Source organism: Vanellus vanellus, assembly GCF_965231255.1.
Source record: "Vanellus vanellus genome assembly, chromosome: 1".
NCBI lineage: Eukaryota > Metazoa > Chordata > Aves > Charadriiformes > Charadriidae > Vanellus > Vanellus vanellus.
In genome coordinates this window covers 74,591,091-74,610,661 of record NC_138905.1, presented here as the reverse complement: position 1 = coordinate 74,610,661, position 19,571 = coordinate 74,591,091, and the positions used below count along the sequence as shown (strand labels likewise).

Below are 19,571 nucleotides of genomic sequence, written 5' to 3'. Positions count from 1 at the left end.
CAAGCAGAACGGTGTTGCAGAAGTATTCAGCCCCCCTTGGTGAATAGACTTCAGATCCTATTCCTGATTCCCACCAGCAAAAATGAAATCACCATCAGGACCGGTATCAGGGCCAAATTGCTGGCAGGCACAATGAACCACTAATTGCTGGATTCATTAGTAAGACTCATAGTTTGTCCCCATGAGATGCTGAACACTTTCAGCTCCTTTTTAAAACCTAGCATCTTAGAAATTAAAATTAACAACTGCAAACTAGTACTTCTGTTATACTGTAGAAACTCAGCATGAATATGAAGTCAGATCACAAGAATGCCAAAAATCTATTATGTAAAATTAGGCAGATTTTTATCGACCATTTTCCTGTTAATTCTGTAGAACATGCATGCATCCATACACAATAGATATTCTATGCTGTTCCTCAAGCCTAAGCAAATGGTTAAAATAGTTTTTGTAAAGCTGAAAGAAGACAACTGCCTTAAAAAATACCTTTCAAATAGCCCCAGCATCACACTGTTAAGATTGGCCTATTCTTTTCAGACATAAAACAAATGTCTATTTAAGAACACATCCAAATGCATTTCCGTCACTCAGCCAGAACACATTCACCTCCCAGAAGCTAACGCTCTGAGAGACGGAAAGAGAGAGGGAGAGAGAGAGAGGAGACCTTTAGTCCACCTACTGGCTTCACTAAAGGCAATGAATCCAGCCCTAGCTCATTTCAAGTAGGTTCAATTGTGTCAAAGGTTACCCACAAGCTATTTCTTGATGATTTATAGCTGATGTCTACAGATCTCCTTTTATTTTAATGATGACTTCAATACTGACGTTAAGACATTCTTTGTCTTTGCAGAAGTATATGAGAGGAAAGTTGACATCTTAAAAACAATTCCAAGAGGCTGATTCGCTATTTCTGAACAGGGCCAGCTCTGGGCAGTTTTTGTATCTTATCCACAAGGAAAAAAGGGAGGGAAAAAAAAGCCCCCTTCATCCTTTTCTCCCATATTAAAGCTGCTATGTTTTTGTGACTTATTCTGGGCACAAATCCTAGAGCACTGACTCAACGTGTAAGTCACCAGTTAATTACAATCAAGACAAGACACTAGGATATTTGGTAAGCATAAGATAATTTTATCGCTTCAGCAGTAATAACATGTATTTATATAGCATTATTTTGCTCTGTTTGAGCCCAGAGCAATTTACGAAGTGAGTCCCAAATGATACTATCATGGGAATCCTTCTACCCAGCACTGAACTGTAATCATTCGGGGCTGAAGACCAACAGCACAGGAAAAGCAGTAGGAAGACATAATGCATCCATTTGAAATTTACGATGTCACGCTGGTAAAACCCCCAAGAGTTGTCCAAATGCGAGATTATTTTTAGCCTCAAAATTAGTCTCTGTGTGTGCATGTGTGTGAGTGTGCACATGAGGTCCATGTGCGTGTATGCACATTTGGAAACCTTCACCTCTCTAGACATTTTGAGCACACCGACCAATCTCCATCAGGTTTGACGAAGTCCTCAAAAGTCCCACATCATTTGTGTAGAGGGACAATGGAGTAGGGAGGGGAATGCTCTGAGCCTCTCCAGAAGATGACTCCAGTGCTTACACACACTTTAACAGACACCAGAGGATCCCCCAGAGAGAGGTATACTACATTTCTAGTGAGAGTCCAAACATTGTGAGACTTCATAAATGAAACTAGGCTTCACTGGCACTCTTGGACTATCTTGCTCATTTTAAAATGAATGCAGAAGAGAAAGTATCTATTCAGCTTGTTCTGCTCTGCAGGCGTCTCAATATCTGTGCTATTTTCTTGCTTTGGCTAGCCAAAATGATGTGGCTGTTGTCCTCCTCAACCACTAGCCTCAATAAACTTTAGTTGTTTGGTACAGTAGTGAATCTCCCGGGTATTACATGACCACATCATTCTGCCTATAAGCTGCAGTTCACTGGGAGGACTCATTTTGTGTAGAGAAATTGATATGTGACATTAAGAACTCTAAATCCAGACATGAAACCTAGTGGGCAAACAGTCATGTGACACCATTTTAACTTCTGATCTCATGAATGAAATGCTACTTGACATGTATTTCTCAGCCAAAAATACGTGTTGAATTTGCCTGACCCCACATTAGGTCCGTGCCTTTTATAGAGAATGTTGAAAGCACAGGCTATCCGCACATTTATGATGAATAATAAGCAAACAGAGATGAATGAATTCGTGCCAGAGTTTTAATTGCAGACTCTATTTTCAGTGGACTTCAGAAACTAGGACAGGAGTATCCAGAAAGGGAAAGAAGATAATTTCAGAGAGGACTAAGAATATTGGAAAAAGGCATAAAAGGGGGTCACTCTGATTTGCAAGCAAAGCAGAAAAAAACAACAGTTTTGACTAGAAGGACTCAAGATTTACTGAAGCAACCAACAGCTAAATTCAAAATATATTAACTTACAGCTGTAACCTGAAGTCTACACAGCTCTTAGCATGGCTAAAGATAAAAATAATCACTGACCTGGAACGACTGCAGCCCTGAGAGAGCCACCTTTGGAAAGAAAGAAATTCACAAGAACCCAACACAACAAAAATAATGTCTAGAATTATTATGTACGTATGTTTTCTTCCTAATTGTACACTGAACTAAAGCTGCTTTAGTAATTCTGTCACTGCATTACTCCCTTTTCCGGTACACTGCTTCATAGTTTTCTCTGGAGCATTTTGGAGACGAATAAATGTACCCCTGAAACTCAACTTTAAGAAGCTTTTTGTGCCAGTTTTCCCATGGATATGTCATGTTGGGTTGTGTTTGTCACTATGTAACTCCTGTTGTGTTCTGTTAGCTTGAAATCATGTAACACGATGTGGCTGATTCATGACGTGACATGTCACTGCCTGGCATGTCAGCTGAAAGCTTCTACGAACCCATGTGCTACATCTCCATACACACATCGCTCTTTGAAATGGCCCCTTATTTTAAATCTACTAGCAGGTGCTGGCACATCCCCTCAAAATAGTTTAAGAAATACTAATAACTTATGAAATACTCAAAGTTCTATACTTTCTGTAACATCATGATTGGAAATTGAAAAGCCTCTCTCCAGAGTTCCTATTACAGACAAGGTTCTTCCCCTCCATGCACTCCACGTATCAAAATACTGAGCAATCTCTTATCAAAGACTTTTTTCTCAATATTTTTTTTTCCCCCCCCAGAAATACCAGTCATGGCATTAGATTGTCTTTCCTTTAAAAGCAGCAGGGAAAAATGTAGCAACGGAAATGAAACAAACAGAAACTAAATGCATTCATTAGTACTAAAAGTACACATTTGAATACATAGTCTGGCAGCATTAGTGGATAAAGGCGCATAGTATCATAGAATTGTTTTTGGTTGGAAATAACCTTGAAGATCATCAAGTCCAACCTTTAACCTAGCACTGCTGACTCCACCACGATCAAGATCAAAATTTTAAACTGGCTTCATATATGAAATCCTGTCAAATGACATCAAAACTCAAAATGGTTTGTTGCACCAGCTTGCCCGCCTCCGATGTTCTTTGGATGCCCGAGAATGCTTTCTCTGGATACTACTGAAGCACTTATACTGGGAAATACTATAGTAAAAAGTCAAATTCTGCTGAGAAATATTTATGCCCTAGCAGAATTGCCAACATGATGTCTTCTATGAATGAAGACTGAAAATTAATCCCACTTGATTAAAACAGTAACTCATAGATTCATTTTGTTAGCTGCTTTCTAAGTCTTTGAGATACATTTATACTAATCTGTAAGTTTCAGCCATGACAGCCTGAAGCTTTTAGTTTAAATGAGATTCCCACATATTCACATGACTCCAGGAGCTGGGACTTTAAAGAAGCTATCCATTATAAAATCACAAGATGTAGCCCCACTGCTTTGAAAAATGTGTGTGCTCTAAAGTGATGATTTCCACTTAGTTTCTCTGAAACCCTCTTTTGCACCAGTTCATTTTACACTGAACAATTCAAACTGCATTCTGTACAAATGTGTAGGTCTGAGAAACTTCAGTGAAATATTTGCCAAGCACTTCTTATAACTCTAGAGTTAATACTAACCTATAAGAAACCGTCTCTTTGAATTTGAAAAGAAAATGGATTTCTTCTCCATTCTGCTCCTAAATGTTGCTTCTCTTCAGCTGTCCACAGCTACCAGGGATTACAGATTAAAATGTTTCAGATTAAAAAATGTGTGGAGCTCCCTTTGTCAAATGGTAATCATTCAGGTGTGGGTACAGGAATATGTACCACAAAACATATTTCTTTGATGCTTAGTTTGAATTGCATTCCGGCTGAATGTGTCAAGAGGAGCTAATTTCAAATCCAGCATGTAACATGGAAGCAAACCACCTTTCTGCAGACAAAGCAAGCAGTTTCTGGAAGCTGCTAGACTGAACACATTAGAATTTGATTCAATCACCTCAGAAATTTACTTTGTGCGTTGAAAAGAAGTTCTACATTTAGTAAAAGATGGCTACATTGCCATCCAGTAGACAGCCCTGCCAATGCAGCCTCTGCACTTTACTTTTGATTATTAACACATGCCACAAAATACCCAAACACTTAAACTGAAGCTGCAAAAGGGAAGATTTAATTCCTGAAGTGAAGTGCCTGGCTCCCTTCTAGAAGGATCTGGTAGAATGAGAGTCCTCTGCTCCATTTCAAGCTGTCTCCTAATCCATGAAATAGGTACACTGCTACAGTACTATTATTTTGCACAAGCCTGTGCTCCTGGAACAAACACATTCCTTGATTTAGAGAGTCTAACAGTTCGGAGTCTAAAAAATAAAGGATGACCTATAAAGTAAAAGATGACCTTTACTTGATAGAAATTTCATATTACGAAGGAAACTAGAAATTAATCTGATATTGGCATAACTGGCTGGTTTGTTATCTATATTTAACTTAGAGCTAATACTGGTCCTTCATCTTTGCAGTGCTTCACTCAGCAGCCCCCAGTGAAGAACGATGTGTCCCAAGCTGAACTTCATATATTTCTCCTCACGGTTGGTTCCCTTCCTCAGCAGAAAGACCCTCTCCTAAGTATTTTCCAGCTCTCCCCACAGAACAATCCCACCCAAATGTGAGGACGATCAACAAAAAACACTGCAAGCAGCAAAACCTGATTTTTGTCTGTTTCATTATCCATCTCCAGATTCCACGCTCTCCTAAAGCCCTTGTACTGCTATTTTTAGGACTGCATAGCCAACTGGCAACATCAGCTCAACAGCTATCTTAGTGGCATTAAAAAACCTTGACTTTGTGACACTGTTTTCTTGTTTGGGACTCTTCCGGTCTCTTCTTGCAGAATGCTGCTCTTTCTCATTCAAGCTCTTTGTTCCACGTGACAATACACGGGCAGTTCCGTCAAAAAGCTTCTGCAGAAGTCAATGCTTAGGTATTTCTAAGTATCAGAGCAAGACGCAGAGCAGCAACAAAATATCGGGTCCCAGCACTCAAGGATTCCGTAACAAAACCTGGCTTTAGTAGCTGCCTCCTGAAAGTAATAGAGCCTGGTGTAACATCTTAGTCTTCAGTATGAAGCCAACGCTGTGGATCATTTAACCAAAAAGGATGAAAACTACTCCCTCCTGCCCACCCCACCAACTCTGCCATTTCGGAAAAAGTGGGTGTTTTACTTGTTCATACCAGGTAAGGCACTAGTGGCAAGAAACAGTAGTGAACTAGTAAGGACATACTGCATGTTTGTCACTACCTCTTTGCTTAACACCTCTGTTGTTCCCTCTCTGACTTTTGAAGACCTCTCTTTCAAGCACACAGCGATCTTGCTTAATTTGTGTATCTCGCTTTTGGTTTGTGACCACAGATTTCAGAGGGTTTTTTTCCCCCCTTTCAGTTTTTGTTAGGTTTTCTTCTGAGTTTTCTTTATAAAAGTGCCAACTGAGCCTGACAAGGGCTGCCTGGCTGGCAACTCTGCTTGAGAGACAGGCTCCTGCCAGAGAGACTTGATATCAGGAAACAGAGCTGTGGAGAGTTAATCTGAAAAAGCATCCTAGGAGCCCCTCCATGTATCTAATTTATTTTTAGGAAAGCAGGGAGGGGTGGGAGGCAGTCAGAATGCTGTGCAAGTCCCTGCTGCTGCTGCTGCTTTTTAGATACTGCTACTAACATTGCTTTTATTGTTCGGAACACATTCTCTATTTTAGAAAAGCATCTTAAGAAGTTCCATTAGTACACATCGCTTCATTGTGCTCCAGCAAATGGTTTAAAAAGTCATTGTTTATATGCCTGGAAGAAGACCAAGGAAGAGGAAAATAGTTTCAAAGATTCTGTCACCAACTCCGCATTTTGCTGTTTGGGATTAAAAGCACGGGCAGCAAAGGAAAAAGACTGCCAGGTAAAGAGATAATTAGCTACAAGTTCGCCATTAAGAATGGACATGGATACTAAAGAAGTAGCATAGTAGCAAGTAGCATAGCGCAAATAAGGCAGATGAGGTCTCAGTTTACAGGTCCCTATACATCGCTTCATCCATGCTATGAACTTTTTCTTACAGCTATTTCTAACCTGTTTGACGCACTGACAAGGGGATTGGGAAATGGAGGCACTGAAAAATGTTTTGAATTTATTGATTTATAATATTCCAGTGCTAACTGTTATTCTGGTGCTGAAAAGCTTCATAGATTAATTTACATGGATATTTTTTAAATCAGTGGCATATAGAGAATTGTGTCCAGCCCGTAAATTCTCAAAAGTAAAAGAGCCTGGCAAATCTTGAAGATAAAACTTCTATAAACACAGCCTCGACGTTCTAGCAGTGATGGTGCATCTTACATCACTTTAATGAGAACTCTCTTTCTTCACTCTAAAATACCTCGGTATTCTCTCTAATGAAAATAAGGATGCCTTAATTTGCTGCTGCTTGGATAGGCATTCAGCAGCTGCTGAGCTCTTCAACCGATAAAGAGGACAGTAATTGCCATTAGTATATGAGGCCTAACGTGCGATGGGTTAATTTCAGACAGGTTCCTCTTCTCTGCTCTTCAGGGAAAAGAACTTGGCCCCATCTAACACAAGCAGTCATGCCCCCTGATCACCTGTACACAGCCATGATCGGTCGCCTTTATCACACAGCTGTCCTCTTTATAGCTGAAGTACATCACACTGCTGCGCAGAACAATTAGCTCGTGTTTCCAAAAATATTTGATATCACTAAATAAAAAGAAATGTTACGAAGAGGAAACACCAATATCCTTCCGCATTTGAATAGCAATGAATATAATCGATAAAGTTGAAATTTAATATTTTCCTTTAACATGTTCAAAAATGGCAGCTCTGAGGATACAAGGAATCTGTATGTCTACTTATCAGCTAGGCTTCTGCGATAGTCATAGCTTGATGTGGCAAGCAAGCTGATGCAGCTATGTACTTAATGGAGCTTAGAGTTTTCCCCAAGATCTCCCCAGGATAAATTTTCACATTCTGCGCTATCATACAAAAGAGAGAAATGAGGGAAAGGGAGACAAATGTACCCAAGTTAACAGGGCTGCTTAGGGTCACCTAAAATGAAGTTCAAGTCAACAATTTACCCAAAGTAGACTCAGAAATATCATCTAGGTGAGTGTTCTTATTACCAGGCCATTTTAGGGCCTTTTTATTTTTCCTTCCCTTCAGATGTTTTTCTCCCCCCCCCCCCATCATATCTTTATCTTGAGTCAAGAAAACTTTTCTACTGAAACTGGGAAGTGTAGTCCCATCATTAGTTTTGAATGGGACACGAAAATCCCCAACCAGCTCCCCACAGTAAACAGTTTACCTATTTTTCCTAATAACATAGCCTGCGGTGTGTCTGAATTAAAATGCCCGTTTCCAAAGACTCTTATTCTTTATTTTGTCCCTCGTATCAGACGTACTTGGTAAGGAAGTCAACAGTGACTCAGTTGTAGTTTCGTATCCAGGCTTACCTTGCCTGGGTGAGAATGGAGCAAGCACACCGTTGGTCCCTTTCTACCCTTGGTATACCATAAACAGGGTGCAAGACACAGCTGGTGCACATGGCAGCAACTGTAGCATCATCAGCAGATATTCCTCGAACACGGAAGAAGTTCCCCTGGAGATTCTCTGGCCATTTTATGGTCAATCTGTGCTGCGGTAGAGAGGCAAGCTCCAAGTTTTTCAAAGGTGATTCAATTGCTGACTATAGGCGACATGAAAAATTTTCAATCCAATGTTTACTTTGGTGATCAGAGGATCAGATAACATGAAAATAATGTACCGTCTTCAGTTCAGGATTCACACTGATACTTGTCTGGATATTGCAGTTGAGGAGAATCTGATTGTGTATATCCAACTGCTTAGTGCTGTTTCTGGCTTGTCTGAAACACATTTCCTTTCCTTGTCACAACTCCCAGGTGCTACTGCTGAGCAAATAGTAACACCACTGCCAGAAGTATTTGAAAAGAACAAAAAAATTGATTTGGACAATCTGTGTGCTGTTGCCATTGATGGAGACACAACCGTGAGTAGGGTTAGGGCTGAGGTCATAACAAGGTTAAAAGAAAAGTGCCCAGGAATTCTCTCCTGTCACATTTCACACTGAATCGCTCCTGTTTTTCAGCAGATGCTACAGACAATGCACTGTGCTCCATTAAATACGGGGAATCATTTAGCTACATTTACAAGCTACATTGAAAATTCACTCCAGAATTACTGTACTTGAAAGGTTACATGGAAAGGGCCAGGATACGGCATCGCGCCGGCACTAGATGCTATATTTGTACGTGCAACATAAAAAGCAAGGAACAAAGGCAGGAACGAACAGGGCCCTGGCTCTTTACAAGCGAGGGCGACGCTGCTGTCCTTATTCGAGAGTACAAGGCACCTCAACTGAAGTCAGTGAAGACTGGAGCTATCAGGTGAGAATCCTGGTAGCGTGGTAAAGGTCACTGTTCAGATAAACATATTCTCTACAACATTGCCTTTTTTCCTCTCCTGCATGGCCCTGTGCAAGCAAGCGGCTTGAAGTTAATCACAAGAGGGACTGGTGGGTTATTCTGCCTAGTCCTTGTCTGCCCCTGTGCCTGTTCTCTCCTACTTACTTGGGAGCGTGTAACCACCTTGAACACCCAACGGAGCAGCATGCAAGCATTTACACGATCAAAGGCAAAATGTGCTTAAGACAGACTTTGGAAATCCAGCACAATTTGGCAAACTTCAAAGATAGTTGCCTTTCAAATGGGTTGTGGAGGAGGCCTTGGTAAATTTGAATGGTACGATTAGCATACCGGCTGTTTTTAAAACTGCTCAAGAAGAAGCTGTGTTAAAATCCATTTCCGCAAGACACACGCATTTTCTTTTGGACAGGCTCCACTAGCTCTGTTTCTTAAATCAATTTTTCTGGCACAGACTTCTTCTTGGAAGAATATACGACACCAGCTCAGTTTCCTAACCAAAACTTGACAGAATGTGTGCAGCACAGCATAATGGCATCTCTGCTTCATGGCTTCCTAAAAGTTACAGTACAGAAACCCAGGAAGTGAATTTGACTGTTCCAGGTCACATCTGTTGAAAGGCGAGCGAGACAACAGAAGATGCCAGGGTAGTCTGCCGAGCACAATGTTCAAACACTGGTGAGGGCCACTGATAAAAGGTTTGCCAAAATGGGGGTTGCCAAGGTCTTAGAGGAGTTTCAGGGATGTGTTCAAGTCTTACTAGATTTAAAGGATGATCCTTGGCAAACTCCCCCTGATGCTTCTCAGCATTTCTAGAGCCAACAGTTGTTCCATCTGCTGCTGAGGCCGACTTTGAAGAATCCTTGCAAAGAGCAGCACGCTAACTTTAACGCTATACAGGAAGGAAAAAACCACAGCTTTTCAGAAGTGACCTAGATGTTTGCCAGTAGCTTGACACGCTCTCAGGTAAGGCTGTCTCCTTGTCTTCAAACACTTGAGCGTATTACCAAAGCTGCGCCAGTGTAAACTGTGGGCTGAAAATAGAGATTCAGCAAACAGCATCTATTGAAAGCTTGTCTAAAGCATTAACTGTTCATCTGTGGAGGTTTGACGTACAGTAAGAGTGAGAAAGACCACCACGAACTAACTTCAAGAACCAAGATGTTGCTGGGGATTCAAAAAAATATTGAAAAATGGCTGTGAAACTCAGACAGGAACTCCCTGACAACAGCCAAAAAAAAAAAAAAACAAATTAAAAAAAAAAATCAGCAAAAAATAAACTTTTGGAGCTGTTGAACACAAACAAGCTTCGAAAAAGCAAAGGAAGGTCCACACAGACACACACGAAGGTGTTTAGTTTCAACACATAAGCTTCAGTTTCTGCCACTATGATGGATTTGCCAGCGTGTTTTCTGAGCCAGGCCACCGCACCATTGTATAAGCTTTATTCTAATTACTGTAGGCTCTATAAAGGTTTCTTTATCATTTAGTATTATAAATAATTGTGCTTCCAGGCTGGAGTTCAAAGCTCAGTATAGCATTCGCACAACACCACAGGCAGGTCAGGTGACCTTTCTCCAATTCTCCTCTCTCTGGTGCTGAGGACAGACAAAGTGATATGTCTGTCATACGCCATTACCATTAGAACAGAATCTTGTTCTTTTATTACAACTGAACTCCGCCGGATTTCTCAGCAGGAATGCTAAGTGAAATCAATGTCTTGGATTTCCAGGCTGAGCTTGGAGGTCACAGCCACTCTATCATTTCTCAGCATTATCCTTTCTCTTTCTCTCGCTCTCTCTCTGAGCCTCCAACTGGCACACAGCAGATTGAAAACAGCATGCATCACAGGGCTCATGCTGCACAATTTTACAGCCTTTTGGAGCCCCCTTCCTTTCCTTGTGGCCCACTTTTTTCTTTTTTTTTTTTTTCCCAATTTGCAAATAAGTTTTGTTTGTGTCCTACAGAACTGCAAGCCAAAAGCACTGGAACACCTACAAATATGAAAAGGCAATAAAACACAAGGAAGAACAGAGCTGATCTTGACAGCTGCCAGTAAGACGGTTATGCTTGATGTTATCGGCAGATATGGCAGGCCTTCTAATACCACAATTGCCACAAAATAAATACTGTGTCCCCTTAGATCTCATCAGATGTTCTGCTTGTGCATGAGAGATCCAAAAACAACACCAGGATTTTAAGTGTAGTGAATCAAGCAAGCTGCTAGCCACACACAAAAGCCCCTTGTAAAATGCACAAAAATCTCTTGTTAACCATAGACATGACTTTTTAGAAAAAAACCAAAAAACCATCATCGAGCACTGCATGGCTTTGTGATTCCTTGCTCTACAGTATATAAAAGAAGAGGCCAAGCCAAGGATAAATTTCGGGAAGTCAGAAAGTCTGCACTGAGGAGAGAGGAAAGAAAATGTAGACCCAGAGCTCGATTCATTAACGCAACAGCTACTTTATTCTTTGAACGTGTACCTCACTGAGCTGACAATGGTATTATTTATTTCTCTGTTTATTTTTAATCTGTGCTGCTTTACTGTTAGGGTAAAAACAAGACACTACTGTCAATTCAAGGAATCTTTTCTGACATGATAAAGGACATGGACAGCATGCTAGAGGACACTAACAAAAAGAAAGGACATGTTTTTATCAAGCTCTTGCTGTCACCTAAGTGGGACTGCTTTTTTCCTGCATTCCTTAGCTAAATTCTTCCTAGTTTTTCTGCAACACCTAAGATGTGCCGTTCAATTTTGACCCCTTACTTTTACTCAGCTGTGGCATATGCTGAGCTCATCTTCTTCCACTGGACATACTCTCTGTCTTTTTTTCTAGGTACAACTAGTCACACCCTGGCGGCGTTATACAGATGTGACTACAAGCTGCTAACTTGACCTCTTAAATGAGAGTGGACCTAATTGCCCAGCTATGACCAAGATTACTCATCAGAGCCCATCACTTGATGGACAGATACCAGAGCTGTTCTATGACACAACAGACACTGCTTTGGAGACTTGCTCCTCTGCAAACTCCCACTGAACCCCAGGACAGGATGTGGGCACAGATGCGATGCCCCACTGCTTCCCATCTCTCGTTGACACACTGCTAACCTGACTCCAGTTTAGCATTCTGAAAGGAAACAAGAGTTGTGTGCTGGAATAGGAGCTGGTCACCTCAGCCTGCTATCTGTTACCGAAGATGGAAGACACAGCAGTGTGACAGCTAGGACACTGCAAGAAAAACCATGGGATCTCAGGTGAGGTGGTGGCTGTTACTGACGTCGTGTACAAATGGTTGTTCGGTATTACTGTGCTGGGGTCCTCCCATTGGAAAAATGGCACTACGATTATTCTCCTGTTTTAGGAAGCCATCCTGAGCACAAAGCTGCCTGCAACTGAGAGGCACAGATAACCTTCAGAAAAAAAAAACCCACATGCAAGTCCCCACGCTGTCAGAAACACAATGCTGCAGGGCCTGGTACAGTACCTTGCTTTTGGGTGGAGGGCTGTTTGTGCTCTTGTCTGTGTGGATGCTGGTAGGGGATACAGCAGCACCAAGGTTACCCTGGGGTATGCCAGGTATCTTGCCTCCCGGAGACACTTGCATCGCAGCAAGTTGGGCAGCATACAACTGCTGTAAAAACAAACAAGAAAAAAAAAAAAAAAAAAAAGAAGGGGGGGGGGGGAGGAGAGACATCATCAATAAATAAGTAATTTTCCCAAAATTCTACGGCAGACAATGTATTTTCCTTCTGATGGGTGTTGTTTATTTAGCAGACTGGTATGTTTCAAGACAAGAATTGTCATCTCAACTTCTGTGACTCATTCCTCAGGGGACGAATGGCAGATGTCACCATGAGAAATGTCCTAGCTTCCCTGTGTGTCCAGGGATTCAAAGCAAGGAACAAAAGCTAATCTTCACGGTTTGCCTGAACCACTGGGCAATCTTTCCTTTCCTGAGACGACTTCGGCATAACAGCATCTCCAGCAATAATATGCATTGACCCCTGTGAAATTCAGATGATGTTTGATATGATGGTCTCTGGGCTACCATTTCACGATTCTTTACCTTACTTGCTACGTTTGCCTTGTTTGCACAGGCTGTAAGGTGTTCCGGACAGGGAATATCAAAACTTCATTTAGCACTTATTGTGAGAGTCCACTCTCAATTGGTTCCTGGGGAACTGCTACAGTCAATATAAACATATACATATTGATGGTAATGGGCTGTCCATTAGGACCTAGACACTCCAATCAAGATTAAGAAACTTTTTCTGCGATAGAGTCAAAGCAGATACACAGTGGGAATGTTTTTCTCTTCAAAACTAAACCAGCAAGGCACTTTAAACACGTATTTGATTATTATCACGTGAATACTTATAATCACAGTCATCCACTTAAAATTAAGCCCTACAGTAAGAGTTTAATGGACAGAGGTCAAAAGCAGAGAGAAAACAGGCAAACTGGCAGTGCCTGGAAGCTCCCCGACCTCCAAATAAAAAGTGGAGAAAATAAACATGGTAGGCAGGAGAAACAGCAATTGTTGCTGCTTTGTGAATAGAGAGGAATTTGGGTGAAGCCAAATAGAAGTCAGATGCCTGAAACAGCAGATAACGTAGTAACAAAGGCTTCCCCTCCTCAGTCACGGTATCAGTTTCAAAGACTCATGCTACGTATTATTTGGGCTGTGCAGTACATGTGTAACGCGTAACACTGAACGATGGTGCTCTCTGCCTGCAGGTGCTAACAGAGCTTCTGAGATGCAACGTGACAAGGGATAGCATGCAGGAACATGGAAGTGGATGTGAAAAAACGAGGGGGCTTCAATACGACTAATCCAAGAAAGTCTTAGCAGTGCTTAGTTGTTTTGCTGCTGTTTTTTATTTAATTGTATATGCTGATAAAAGAACAAAGGTCAGCCAGGAGGGCACAAAGAAATGCTAACCCAAACCAGCAAGTTTGAAAGAGGAAAATGAGGATTCATTACAGCGGTATTCCACATGGAGATGTGCAAAAGGTAGAGAGACACTGCTAATGTGAGTTCAGAGTACTTAAGCTCTGTAGTAAACACTTAACTTGATCAGATGGGCAAGACTTACTGCTCTGAGTCTTGGACAATGCTGGACATTGACCCGTGGTTCCCTGTAAAAACTCTTCCCTTCACTGGTGCACAATTCTAGCCCTTTCACATAATTAAAAGCAACCCATTTCTGCTCTTTTAGGTGTAATCAGGCACCGAGTTCTTAGTTATTTCTTTTTGACTCTTTCTATTCTTTTCAGACTTTCTATTCTTTTCAGTTTTGAATTCTTTTTATTTCTTTTCTGTACTTTGATCACTGCTTGTTCCTTATTTTTCTGCACCTCTTAATCACCATTTATCCATCCCTTTCTGTTTAGTCTCCCTCTCTTTCCCTATCACCCATTCATTCATCCGTTCTCTCCCTGCCTCTTCCGCAAATTCATTTATTCATTTATTCTATGTTACCCCCAGCGAGCCTGAGCCAAATAAATGCAAATCAACTACAGATAAAAGTCATCAAAAACAATCCAGCCACAAATCAGTCACAGATTCAAATGCATGTATTTATCAGTCCAAGTTCATATCCATTCATTCTTTCAAAAGAAGACTAAATCCAGCAGGGAGAAAGGAACAAGGGTCTGTGTGAACCAGAGAAGAACTGCAGCAGGCAGTTCAAGGAAAACCCAGCCAGCTTTATGTATGAATTAATATATCAGAAGGGCAACAGTTGTCTAAGAAATAGGATACATGGTTAGAGAACAGCTCAAACATAATCTGACAGAGAAGATCCAAGGAAAGCTTTTCCTTTTCTTTTGCTCCCTATTGAAAAAAAATGACAAAACAAATTGAGGCAACTATGGGGAAAAGACAAAAGAAAGTCAAATGGCCATTGAGCAGGAAAGGTTCAAGCTTGCTGCTAATCTATAGATTAGATATCAGAGAATATGTCTAGTCCACAAATAAAGGTAAAAATAACAAAGTCAGTTTGGACACTTAGCAGTCCTGAACCAACTGGAGACCACAGAGACCGGTCTGTTGAGGACTGAGCCTCCTGGAAATTTCTGTGAGCCTTTGGGGAAGACTTTTCAAACAGAATCCTTATCACGAACACAGCAGGAAATCTCTACCCCAAACATAGCTCTCAACCTTCTCTTGAGGTCCAAAGAGTGAATCACAAGAACTAAACTCTACGAAATACATGCACAATATGGTGTCCAAGAATCTGTATCATCTTACACCTGTTCAGTGGTCAATGAGAAATGTGTTGGAAGCCATGGTTCCTCCTTCCAGTACCGTCATCAACCACCTTTTCGACAATGCATGCAAAGCAGACGATGACTAAATAAACATGGGGAATGAATTTCCCTATGCAACAGCCCAGGAAAAAGCCATATTTTTAGGTGACAAATGGAATATATGGAATTCCAAATGCATGCCTTGTTCTCAGTTGAGGGACAGATATACCTCAAGAGAGTGAAGCACACAGTATTGTGTGGAGCAATCTGGAAGGAGGGGTGGAAGAAAACCAATAAAGCCTTCATTCATGCTTTGCGCAAACTTATGTCCTCCTGCTATCAGATTCAACATCTCACCTCTATTTAATTCACTTTGAGAATTAAAAACAAACATTAAGTAAAATCTTATAAGAGGTCCCTTGTTAGAGTACCCTTTTAAAAAGTCCCTTCCTGCAACACAAACCAACTATTCTACTGAAAAGCAACATCAGGTCCAGCTCTAAAGTGAAAAACATGTAGCTTATGAAATTGCAAGGGTCCGAATCCTATTTAACCACTAAGATTGCTCCTATAATCCGCTCCCCATTTCAAAAAATGGTCAGAATATACAACGTGCAGCACACTTCTTAGACTGTCAATATTTTTGAGCTTTGACATTATCGAACTCGTCTATTCAAATTTAGTTGTTTTAGGCCATGATGACCTTTAGCTTATACCCAAGGAAAGGGCAATGGTGTGACCAAGTGCTGTGAATCAAGACTGCTAAATGACAACAATTTATGCATTCATTTCAGAGACAAACTGAACTCAAACAAAAGAACATTTCTACCCCTGCCTGCACAACAGAATTTCAGATTTTGATACAGTGTATGAATCGGTCTCTGTTGAAATATCCAACCATCATCTAAAATGCACCCTTATACTTTTCACAGTAATGAAACCAAGACCTCAAAAAGTGCAACGAAAATGACGTTATTACGTATCACTGCTGTAATAGACTGTTCTTGAGCCCCTTAATTTGTATCCCAGAGACTCCTGAAGTCACTTCTGCTACCCCCTGCTAACCTAAAGACTCAATCGCAAAATCTGGCACTCAAGGAAGTGTTTTTGCTGCACCACAACTCATACAGGACTTTCAATCTATAGGGTCTTGACTGGTTTATTGTGACCAACGCATTCAGTGGAAATCAGTGAAGCACTACTGGTTTAGGCAAGTTTAGTTTTACTATACATAATAAATAAAATAAGGACAATATTCTGCATTTAATAAGATGGATAAAGCTTCTTCAAGAAGGCAGAATTGGGTTTCTGAAAAAGCAATTAAAAAGTAACATCTATTGTTTGTTTATAACTAAATAACTATGTTTCAGCTTCCCTGCCCATGTGCAATATTGCATGCCTTGTTAATGTTTTCTCATTAACCTCTTATGAAAATCTGTATGGAAGGAAACTCAGAACAAAAGCGCAATATGATACACTTCAAAATGAGCAGGAGGTATACTTATTTTTATAATGTTGCCCCTCTGTTCTTAAGCTATTAAACAAAAATTCCCCCTTCTCCCTAGGTCACCACCTAAACCATTTATAATTCTTCCAATCTATTAAGCAGAAATATTCAGCCGAACTCTCCAAATGGACTAGCTCTAACAGCTCTTGGCTTGATGACTCTGTAGTACATCAATAGCAAAGCCTTAAGGTTAGAGCGGCTTTGAAAACTTTCCCCTTGGGCATTGTTGTTACATGTTAACAATGCTCATTACTGCTTTGAGGGTAGACTAAAAATGAATTCTTGTTCTATTAATACAGAAAATGAGAATGAGATTTAATAGCAATTTTAAAAAGGGTTGAACAAAGTGTTAGCAATTACATAGGCAGAGATAGTTGATTCAAGCACCTATAGGCATTTGGATTACAGTATTATCTCTTATTAAAATATTTTTATTAGAGAACAGTAGAGATTAAGAGATGTTATTAAAAAAATACAACCACAGAGAGATAGAGACAGGTGGCACAGGAAACCGAATCAGTTACTGCAATAAATTTGTTTCCGATATAAACTAGTTTTTCAGTGGAGTTACCACAGTGATGAATTTGCAAACCACTGTGCTTAAATGTTTGAACCGTTGACTGATCCAACAGTTCAATTTCTTTGTCATTCTGAGACCCATCATTAAAAATATACACATGAATGGCCCTGTTCTTTGATTTTTGCATAATCTGGGGGGGAAATGGTATAAATTGAGATTCTCTCATTCAGAATACATGAATTTCATTTTCTTTACCTCAAATTTTATGCTTGTATCAGGCATGCAAAATGTTTGATGATGGCAGAAAGAATTAATTTTGGATCTGTTCAGGTGGGGTTTTTTTTTAAAAAAGGTCACAAGGAAGTAGAAAAAAAGAAGAATTCACTTAAACATTTGACAGAAATCCTACTGTAGGATAGGTTTTTAAAATTAGTGGCAACACAGGACAAAAGATAACTACAGAAATTAGAATTAAATCAGTGATTCGTAGCTACACTTTCTAAGTCTTCTATGAAAAAAAAGTTCTTCATTTAGCTTTTCATTATAAATCTGAAAAGTATAAATGTCAGGTTTTCATTTTTCCTGAGTTTCCTTCAAAGATTGTTAGTCAAACATTTCAAGGGGACATTCTAATTTGTACATTCCAAACTTCAGCAAAGGCCGTTTGTTTGCACCAACTGGGAGGTTTTCAGAAAAGAAAGATAATATGTGAACACAAATTCAATAAGGTCCTTTAAAACCTTGCCCAAAGAACCCATTGCAAGGTGAATTTTATTTAGCTTCAGTGCTTGAGTTTGCTAGCTTTCACTTTGAGCTAATTTCAGATAACAACATAGCTCGAGATCCTGATTCACTTATTTTGGTTTATTTTGGTTTGATTTTATTTTATTTTGTTCTTCAGAATTCTGAATAGAGCTAGACAATTATTACTGTTCTACCTAACATATGTCTTTATCCCACCCATTTCCTAAAAGAAATTGCCCTGTCTCCCAGTGCTGAGGTATGAAGATGTTCCACAGAGACTCTTTCTGGCAGGGGACCTTGCCTGAACTAGTGCTTTCTTTATTCACCAAGCAAAAAATAGCAAGCTGGATGAATTCGCCCCAAAATTGTGAGCTACACAGAGACTAGAGAAGATACACTAAATACTGAAAAGCTACACTGTTCTTGCCTGTGGCCAGAGACACCAGTTAACTTCCTTTGAGAACTCCCATCCTAACTTTGCTCTGCTTTTGGCCTAAGGGAGGAAGACAGGTAAGAAAACCATGAATCGAGGAACAATAATCAATATGTGAAGACTGAGCAAAGTAATAGGTAAGTAATAAGCTGCTTTTATTCAGAGACCACTGGTAACACTTGGAGGAACTGCCTAGAGAAATGGTGGATTTTGACTCTCGATGTTTCAGTCAAGACCAGATGTGTTTCTGGAAGGTGAACTTTAAACAAAGAGCTTATTATGCCCAATAATATTTCACATCTTGTTTTGTCAGACTAGACAATCTAATCGTCTCTCTAGCTTTAAAATACCTGAGATTTAGAAAGAAACAGTAAGAAAAACTTGTTTTCATTAGAAATACTGTAAAGCATTCACAAACAGAACAAGGCTTCATTTATACATTTCCTGCATACAAGTTACAAGCACAGCCTTGTAACCACCATCTCTCTCCTAGCAGAAAAACATCACTTTTAGAATCAGTAACCACAAGTCTCCATAAAATATGATTCTGGTAGCTGATCTCTAGGGTTGCGGGTCCACAGCCCTTATTCCTGAGAATAATCCCACTGTAGCAACAGGACGGCTTTGCCTGTGCCAGGCTGAATGCACTAGTTCTTTTCTTATTTGGAACTTCCATGCTATGACCAACTGGGGATCCCTGGCATCCAGAAACAAGGCTGGAGCCCAGGGCACTGAAATATGAACGAGTTTTACGTCTGTATTTCAAGTAATAAAGGCTTCTATCATCACTGCAGTACATTCAAAACAATGCTTGCTTTGCTTGCAAAACAGCGGATTAAGTAAAAAATGTAGGTACGATTGATCGTAGCTCCAATTTTTGTTAGAAACTAACAGAATTTTGATGGGTAGGACAATCATTTTAGCTAAATACAACTATATTTGTATTTATAGTAGCTTCTATGAGAAAGACATTAAGAATAAGCACTCTACAAATGTTAAGAAATTCAGACTTCCTTGAAAAGCAGTCTTCAATTCTGTCAATGGATAAATGCTACTCAAATGTTAGCAAGGTGAGAATTAGCACCCATGACATCAACTGGCCCTTCCTGGTGACACAGGAAGACTGTAGCAAAACTCCTGATTAGAGCCTAGACCTCA

The 19,571-nt window shown here is 40.2% G+C and overlaps 1 protein-coding gene across 5 annotated transcripts in view; it reads right to left on the bottom strand.

The window, feature by feature from the left end:
* Window positions 1-19,571, bottom strand: part of SOX5 (SRY-box transcription factor 5) — a 293,938-nt gene that overhangs the window by 43,258 nt on the left and 231,109 nt on the right. For all 5 annotated transcript variants that reach the window (XM_082498315.1, XM_082498314.1, XM_082498316.1 and 2 more), the window contains exon 9: window positions 12,442-12,588. In XM_082498315.1, the coding sequence (XP_082354441.1) occupies window positions 12,442-12,588 (147 nt within the window). The remainder of the gene's footprint in view (window positions 1-12,441; window positions 12,589-19,571) is intronic.